Below are 9,505 nucleotides of genomic sequence, written 5' to 3' on the forward strand. Positions count from 1 at the left end.
TTTCTATAAAACTCAGTTGATGGCTAAGAGGTAAATATTACAATCACCCTTTACAAATAAGGTAACTGGGCGCAAAGAAATGAAGTAACTTGCTCAAAGCTGGACAGCTAGCAAATGGTAGAGCCAGAAATTGACACCAGTCCGGCTGCTCCAGTCTGTGCCTTTAAGCACCTGTCTGTCCCACCTGTGTGAGCAAAACCTAGTCATCTTTCTCTGGGATCTCACAGTCCAGACCTTGTTCTGTTCCAAGGGCTGGGGTCTTGCAAGGCAAGGAAAGACCCATTGTGACCAAGGGGCTAGGGAAGGCTTCTCAGGGAGTAATATCTTAGCTGAGTCTCAAATGAAGTGAAACTAAGCATTCTGGAGGAAAGTGTGCCTGCAGAAATAACAGGCTGTAACACAAGAGATGTGGGGCCGGGAGGCTGCAGTGGGAGCACATAGGGCAGGTACCAAAGCACCTTGGCCTTGTCAGCCAGGTGAAAGGGCTGTGGGCTCTACCCCACAGGCAATGGGGAACAACCGAAGGGGGTTCAGCAGGGGAGTGATACGACCAGATTCATCTGTTAGAACCATTGCTCCAGTGGAGATGGTGGGCACACCATCTAATTTGGAGGAGAGAGAGCTTCACTCACTCAATGGGAAGCTAAGAGTGGGTGAGCACTGGGGCCAGTGCTGCTGGGTAGGACTGGCTGGCTGGACGTCAGCCCTGCAGGTGTATAGGCCACTTTATGTTTCACCATCAAGGACTAAACAACACAGTCCAGGAGGACCCTGCAGCACAGTCTCTCTGCAAAGACACCAGGGAGGTGGCCAGTCTTTCAGAATTGTGAGTAATTAAATGACCTTCCCTTTTCCCCTTCTCGGAAATTCTCTTGGAACTCACAAGAAGCCTCACCCCTGATGATCTGATCTTAATCCCCAGGGAAGTCTACTTTCCCAAGAGCAAGCTCAGGGACAAGAGACCATCTTTACAGTACTATCCTTTCCAGCTGGCTGGTCCATCTTTTTTTTTTTTTTTTTTACATGTTACCCTGTCTTGTGACTTTTTCATTAAAAACAAGATTATTCAGGACAAAACCTCTAAAATTGTTCTTCAGGGCTTGCTAAGTGGTCTCACAGGTATCCAGGAGTTGGGTTCTGGACTTAGCTCTGGCAAAAACAAGTTGCATATGACCTTGAGAAATTTCTACAGGCCCAGAATGTCAGAGCATGACAAGACCTTGGGGGACATTAGTTCACCTCCCCATGTTAGAGGTAAAGTCCCTCAGTGGCTCCCTTGGTTAGTGAGATAAAATACAAATTGCACTCAGGGTCTTTCAATATCTGACCCCTATTTTTTCCGGGGGGGGGGGGGAGGTTAATTCTGGCTGCTCTTTTTTTAAAATTAATTTTTTAAAAAATTTTCTGCATCAACTTCTCACCGCAGGAATGTCCTCTGAAGCCTCACCCCGTGATACAGCTCACCTCTGCTCCTTTGTCCACACTGTTCCCTCTGCTTTATTACCTGCCCCCTCCTCCTCCGACATTCAGCTCAGATGCCAATTCCCCCAGTGCAACCAGGATGAACCCATCTGGGCTTGGCACCTGTTCTCAGGGCTGTCACTGAAGCTGGTCTGGAAGGTCCTGCTTCTAGCCTCGCAGGAATGCTAGGAGGCTAGGCTTAGCTGGAAATGTCAACAGAGAGTCTACCTGAGTTTCTCCAACAGAAAAGCCTTAGGGTACAGACCTCTTACATGGGGGCCGAGGACCGCAAGAGTGAGTGTTCTCATGAATGAGGTGGAAGCTGCATAGCTTTTAATGACACAGACTCTAAAGACATATAATGTCACATGTGTCATACTCTATTGGCCAAAGCAGTCATGATTCCACCCAGATTCAAGGGAAAGAAACAGACTCTACTTCTCGATGGGAGAAATGTCAGAGAATGTGTAGGCAAGTTTCAAATCCACATACTAAACACCACGACACACCCAACATCATGCTAGATGATGATCTATTTTCTTAATCATACCTCCTGCCTGGGCCTCTCCCTTGAACTATAAACCCAAATATACAACTGCCTACATGGCCCCTGTGTATAAAACTGACTCCTGATCTCTTTGTAAAGCTGTTCCATCTTAAATCATCTCATTAAATGCCACGTCTTCCAGGTGCCCAGGCTTTGCACCCGGGAATCACTTTCTTTCATGTTATTTTCGTCCCATCCATCAGTAAATCCTGTTTACCTTTTCTGACCAGAATCTGACCATTTCTTGCCACTTTTACTGCCAAGACTCTGGTCTGAGCCACTGTGCCCTGTTGCTTAGATTACATAGCCTCCTATCTGGTCAGCCAGCTTCTAATCTCTCTCTCCCATTTCATCTGTTTTCAAAACAATAGCCAGATGATCCTTTTAAAATGTAAATTGGATCATTCCACTGTGCTACTCTTCACACTCCGGTGCTCTCCATCTCAGGGAGAAACCTGAAGTTCCTGCAGTGGTCTCCAGGGCCCTACAAGAGCCGACCACTACCTCTGACCACTCTCTCTTTTGCTTCCTCTGTGCTGGCCATTTTATTGCTCCTTGAACACACCAGACAAGCTTCTGCCTTCGGGCCTTTACATGTGCTGTTAATTTCTCCATTGAAAGTTCTACCCTAAGAGATCCACATAATCAACCCCCTCACCTCCTTTAAGTGTCTCTTCTGAAGTCCCCTCACAGCCACGCCTTTCGTGAAATGATCCCATTTAAAATAGCAGCCTCTCCCACAGCCTCGCCATCCTTAAACCCTTCCTGCTCTGTGCTTTTACATTGCACTTACTGCCGGCTGACCACATGCATGCATATGCTTATTTGTCTTCTCCACTAGAATGTTAGTTATAAGGGCAGCATTTTTGACCGGCTCACTGCTGCATCTGGAGCACCTGAAACAGGACCCGAAAACACAATGCAGGTGTTTACATATATTTAATGGGTATACGTATATATATTGAATGGATATTTGATGACTGTTAAAAAAATAAAACAAAATCCTCCTTTCAAAATGAGAAATAACCCATATTTCTCTTTTGGTCTTTTTTCCCTTTCTCTGAGCAGAAAAATTTGCGAAACCTCATTAGCTTATCTCAGATGTTATTAGCTAACATGCCCTTTTGTACATTGTTCTCTAAATTGCCCAACACTCTACCTGGTTTCCTGTTGTAATTCCTGCTAGCGATGCCCAGATTATCACTGACACTCAGTATTTGCTACTGACAAACCTAAGGTCCGCTCCAGCCCCGCTAGTGACAGGCTGTGTGATATCGAGCAAGTGATAACATTCTGACCACTGGTTTCCTTCTCTATAAAAAAAAAAAAAAAAAAAAAAGGTTAGGACAAACGGACCTCTCTGTGTTGCCCCGTAGATGAACTGAAATAGGGGATGCCAGTGCCAATCCCGGAAGATCAGAGAGGGCAAACTAGAAGTCCGTTTCTTCTTCCTACAACCGCGCTAAGTCTATCCAGCCTCCCATTTTTCCATCAAGGAGATTCTCTGCAAAGGTTGCTGACCTGCAAGATGTGGGAAGAGAATTTGGAGGAGGGGAGATGGAAGCAATACCAGCTTGCCCTTGCTCACTCTTTCCCAAAGCTCAGCTGGTTGAACTGGAGTGATCTGCCACAGGGAGACAGGTGTCCCCTCCCCTGGGACACCGGGGAGCTTTTCCTGAGGGACGACACTTAAATGGGTCCTCTGTCTTAATTTAAAGCCAAGCCTCTGAGAGGGAAGACGCATGACTCACATCAGAAAACGGTTTAATTCCAAATGCATACTAAAGAAGATATGGAAATAATCCTTCTTCGAAAGAAACTGATGTTCTGAAGAGAGGAACAGAAGAGGTAGAAAACTGGAGAAAGAAAAAAGCAAGATGTGGTCAGTCAGGCGAAAGAATTCTCCAACTATGCAAATGGCACGCTGCCATCCAAGGAGAAGGAACTTCCTTCCCCCGGGCTTTGTGCTGGGCACTTTCCCACGGGCCATCTCCCTTTTTACGAGCACTTTGGAAAAATCTCACATAGTTACTCTAGTAGTGCGCTGAGTCCTCACCTAACACCCTTCCGAGGTTCTGCAACTTTAAATGTCACCGTAGGCTCGTTGACATCAACAGGAGTTAAGTTCCTGGGGCATCTCATCAATGTTATAATGAAAAGACCTTGAACGTAGCCTGCCCGCAATCCTGCTTCAACAGCGAGGAGCCCTGGGGCTCAGGATAAATTCTCTTGCCTCAGGCCACACAGCTAATAAGGAGAAGGGTCCACTGAAAGCCACAAGCCCTGCCTCGTGCCCTGGGCCCAGGGCGCCCACCAACCACCAGGAGGGGACACAGTCCACAAGGGCAAACAGAGAGGAGCCAACAGGCTCTTAGACCAGGCTGGGGAACTAGTCTAGGAGCCGAGCCAGCAGGGTGAGAGCTGGAGCCCCTAATGCCCCCATTCCTCTTGTCCCCTTACCCCCTCCCCTCCCAGGGGGCACAGGGCACATACCACCCTGCTTCAGTCCCACCTCCCGGGAGCAAGGCCAGGGTCAGCGGCGCTGCACGACCGGGAGGCGTTTGCTCCGCTCCGGGAGGCGGGCGGGGTGCAGGACAGCCTGTCCCCGCCGCTCTGCAGGGAGGAACCAGACGGGGTCAGACAGACGCGGAGAAAGCGACAACCCAACCCACATGCCTTACCCCTTCCATGGCTTTCCTCCGTGGCAGCGTCTGGGAGACCAGCCCAGCTTCCCAGAACTGGATCCTGAGGCCAAGGGAACCCTTTGTTATGCCAGCGCCGGGCAGCCAGCAGTCACTTCCCGCGGCCCCGGACACACCTGAGTCCAGGCGCCGCACCTGCCCCACCTGGGCGGCGGCTCCTCCCTCTCCCGGGGCTGGAGCGGGGCTCACGGGAGCCTCCATCGCCAAGCTGCCCAGGACCAGGCGCCTGCAGGGGGGACCGGAGACCCCTCCAAGTCCCGCTGAGCCCGGCCCTTCCCTGGGAGAGGCTCTCCCCAGTGTTCTCCAGCTGGCACTCAGCAAGGGAGTTCACTTTGTTCCAAGGCGGGGAGTCAAGGAGGAATGGGGGCGGCAGGGCTCTTGTTAGTACATAACACTCAGCTGGACAATGTAATCTCCATCAGTAACAGCCTTGGCCTGTCCCCGCCCAGAGGGATGGCTACGAAGGGGACAGAGTGTACCTAAATCCTCAGGGCGATTTCGTGGAGGCCAGAGTTAGCTCTATAATGGAGCATCTGTTTTTGGCCAGGCGCTATCTAAGCACTGGGATACATTATTACACTAAAATCTTACCATAGCCCTTGGAAAGGCTATTGTTCCCATTTAAAAGATGAGGAAACGGAGGCTCAGGGAGATCCTATAACCCGCCCATGGTCACACTGGTAAAAAATAAAAGGCATCAGAATTTGAATCCAGGTCAGGCAAACTCTAAGGTGCTTTTGCTTTTGCTTTTATGTTTGTTTTTCGGACAGAGCTGGTGCTGGAAACCCAATCCTCAGTTCCTAGTTCTCTAGCTCACGCCTGCCCTGGGGGTTGGGAGCCGGCACAGCATGTAGCCGGTGCTGCTGTGCCTGCTGCCCGCCAGCTGCTGCCCCGGTGTGACTTCAGGCTTTGTTAGGGCCAAGCACATGAAGCGAAAAGCTTCTGCCCTGTGCAGGGGAGGGGAGTGGAGGGCAGGGGAGGAAAGCCCACCTGTGTGCCCCTTTCCTCTAACCGGTGGTTCCCATACCTGACTCTGCAAGGGAATCTATTAGAAATACAGGCTACAGCACCAGTCAGTTCTTCTGGTCTAGGGTCTGGGAATCTGGATTTGAAATAAGCTTTTTAGGTCAGTGTGTTTTAATAATAAATGACTCTCACTAAGATATAGCTTTTACATCATGACTCAGTTCACACACACACACACTAAAATAAAAATTTCTCAAAATAATCATCTTACTTTGTGTGTGATCACACTGATGTTTTCTCTCCTTTTCTGAGTCATGATGATGTGCCACTTAATTTAGAAAATCAACGGCCAGCACAGCCCCCTACACTGATTTCATGACTCACAATTTGATCCAGGCTGCCAGGTGGGCTGTCACGATGCTCCCAGCTCCAGGAGGGAAAGGGCAAAGGCAGCCTGTCACTTTCCCTCACACTTGGGTCCTCACGCTAGTCAAAGGCAAGGATGTCTCGTACATACTTGTAAACAGTATGGTGAGGAATGACCTGCCTAAGCTCTGAGGGGCGCGCAGAGCCTCCTCCCACCCCAGCGGATGAAAGGACTGTCCAATTCCCTTTGCTCTTAATGCAAGGGCTCCCCCTGGTGGCTGCCGCCCCACCCACAAACGAGGAGGGGGTTGTAGTAGGCCGGCCGGGCTCTCACCTCCCGGGACCAGGCAGGAACGGGAGCTCTGTGCTTTTCCGTTTGGCTCCGGACAAGTTCCAATGGTAGGTCATAGGATGCAGGAGGCACTGATTATTGGATAGCCCTTAGGGGTGTCTTGCAAAGTAGGCTTGTGACTCTTGGAAAACTATAGGACTCCCTGTTATTACCTTATGATCCTCTAGATGCTAAACTCAGTCTCTTCACTAGCTGTTGGCCTTGGGAATGTCAACAACGCCTTCTGGGATCTATGTTCCTCGTCTGTAATACTAGATGGGAAGGCTTAAGGATCCATGTGCCATATGAAAGTCTCTAGTGTTTAGCACTAAGCAGGCACCAAACATTCAGTCCCTCACTCCTTTTTTCCTCTCTGTCCATTAACGGTGCCTGTGTCCGAGACAAAATACACATGCCACACTTGGGTGTGCAAATGAAGTAGCGGTGTTTTACTTCCTTGTAATGATCCCCACTGGCTTGCAAGCCCGGGTCCCATGAGTAGCAGGTCCTTGCATCTGGCTGGATGCAAGGAGAACTCATGTGTGCTTCCAGGGAAGGTGGAGACAGAGGGGGCAGGTGGAGAGCATGGACATGGTGGGGAGGGTTCTGGATGTGAAATTTGGGGTTTGACCTAAGTTTAGGGAGATCTCGTTATACTTAGGAACAAGTCATTCGGTTGGATAAAGAAGCATGGAATCCTATATATCCACGAGGTGCTTCGGTGGCCTGCTGGTTCAGGCCAGGATGACCCTCTGTGATCTGCACAGAATCATGGACACAGAAATGCCCAACCGAGTGTCCACTGCCTGCTGGGAACAGTGCCCCCAGACCTTGCAAATATCCTCTTATTTAGTCCTTACTTTGATCTTCATTTTCCAGGTGAGGAAACTGAGGTACATACAAGTTAAGTCACGGATTCAGGGTGACACAGTTGGCAGGGGGAAGAGCAGACATGCCAACACCAGCAGTCTGGCTCCAGAGCCAATGCTCACAACCCCTCTGGTTGCTTCCATTTAAATCTTAGAGAAATGCAGAAGAGTAAACTCACAGAATCTGAGAGCATGAAGGGTTCTTTGAAGGATATTTTTCCCCCAAACTCAATTTTGAAAGAAGTCAGTGAGAAACTTTAACAGATACTTGGGCCGAAATTAGGCTCAAAATCTCCTAGACATTTCTGTCCTTCAAGCCCCTAGCTTCAGTCTGCTTCTCCTGGTCTTGGGGGTGACACGGCCCACTCTCCAGGAAGGGCCCATCCATTCTTTGGCATGCTGAGAAGTAGGCATCAGCCAGTATTTCCAGCATATTCCCAAGGCTTCCAAACCTTACTTTCAGCCTCAGATATTGCCTGTAGCTTTTTAGTGTTTCCATTCATGTCTCAGTCTTTCATTTCTTGGCAAACATATTGCTTACGCTTTGCACCATAAGTAATGGTTTATAGCAGATTACTCTGATGTAAGAAAGGATTTTAAAAATATATCTGAAAATGGGAAATCATATGCATTCACCTCTTTCTAGGGTAAACTTTAAACATTACATATTATATGATGACAAAGCCGGAGCGGGTAGATTGATTGTCAGAATTAGGATGGTGCTGCTGGAGTAACCGATTATTAATACTAAAATTATTATTGGTTACATTAATCACTTCTGAGGATTTCCAGTGTAACATGTAATGTATGTATGTATAATTTACATCCTGGCTACTTTCAAGAGGGAGAGAAGGAAAGAGGAAAGGAACTTAAATTTATTGAGAGCCTATTGTGTCATGAGCTACACAGTTTGCATATATCTTCTTCGATTCCTTGTGACAATGTGGTGAGATAAGAGATGTTGTCCCTAGTTGGCAACTGAAGGAAATGAGGCCCAGGAAGGTCAAGGCAAATGCCCTGGCCATGCTGCGTATAGGCCTGATTCTCCGTTTAGACTCTGCTCTACCCCAGTCCATTCTTCCTGCTGTCCCCAGAAGGACTTGGCGAGTGGACAGTGCAAAGCCAAGTGAAATAGGAGGGTTAGGAGTGAGGACAATAGACACGCAGAGGACAGGGAGACGAAAGGTAGGAAGGGATGGATCAACGGAGCAAAAATATGGGATGATTTCTACAAGGTATACAATTATTTAAAGATAATTTGTTTAAGGATAGACGTATTTAAGGATAAAATTATGTGGGTTCAGGAAAGGGTCTGCCTCCTTTTTAGCAGTTTGTGGAAACTATAATCCAGCTTGTTTATCTTTTGCCTTGAGGGAAGCTCACACCTCAATTCTGTGTTTATCTAAGTAATCATCTTAATGGTATGTCACAATCTAGTAAGAGCTTTCCGGAAGGAAGCTAAGCAAACATGACCAAGGCAAGTTGCTTTCCCTTCAACAGCCTGTCCCTGAGAATCTGAGGACCTACTTTGCGCCAGGTGCTGTGCTTGGATGTAGCTCCCTTTAGGTTCTTGTAAGGCAAGTGTCTTCCCCCAGTAACGCCAGTTACGTTACGGATGAAGCGCTCAGGGGAGTTGTTAAGGTGTTTTCTGATCTGCTTACCTTGTTGAGATCAAAGGGAGAACACTCCCCGGTGGGAAGGAGGTTAATGAGGACTCCACAGGGCCGAGGAGCCTGGAGGAAAGGCCGTGGGACACTCAGGTGTCTGCGATACTCCTACCTCTCCTCACATGTTGGGGGGTATGGTGGTTTTTTATTAAAGGGAGGTGAGATGCACAGAGAAAATGCTTCTAGTCACCAAATCCCAGGTCCCTTTTCTTTTCTTGGGCATATGAGAAGACCCTATTTCCCAACCTCCCTTGCAGTTAGACTTGGCCGTGTGACTGGGTTCTGGCCGGTGGGATGTGGGCGGAGGTAATGACAGCTGCTCCTAGTCCTGCGTTCCCGCCCCTGGTGCAGCAACCTCAGAAGCCACGTGCTTAAGATAACAGAAGGACAAAGCGGAAGGGGCCTGGGTTCCTGAGTCCCCGCTTCCAAGGGAGCTAGTAAAGAGATCGGTCCAATAGTCATCAGGTCGTAATATAAATACATCTTTGTTGTATGAAGCTATTAAAATATGGAGGTTCTTACTCACCCTTATCTTCTATATTTAACTCAGTGCCAGGCCTGCAATAAATGTTTCCTCAATAAATGTGCTACCTTCC

General features: G+C 48.5%; 1 protein-coding gene across 1 annotated transcript in view; it reads right to left on the reverse strand.

Annotated features, from left to right (window-relative positions):
* The window catches only part of FYB2 (FYN binding protein 2), a 77,473-nt gene extending 72,453 nt beyond the window's left edge, over positions 1 to 5,020 (reverse strand). Inside the window, exon 1 of the mRNA XM_081144862.1 lies at positions 4,690 to 5,020. Within this exon, the coding sequence (XP_081000988.1) occupies positions 4,690 to 4,911 (222 nt within the window). The 5' untranslated portion in view covers positions 4,912 to 5,020. The remainder of the gene's footprint in view (positions 1 to 4,689) is intronic.
* Between the last annotated feature and the right edge of the window lie 4,485 nt (positions 5,021 to 9,505).

The sequence above is a fragment of the Miniopterus schreibersii genome (assembly GCF_964146895.1).
Source record: "Miniopterus schreibersii genome assembly, chromosome: 8".
Taxonomy (NCBI): domain Eukaryota; kingdom Metazoa; phylum Chordata; class Mammalia; order Chiroptera; family Miniopteridae; genus Miniopterus; species Miniopterus schreibersii.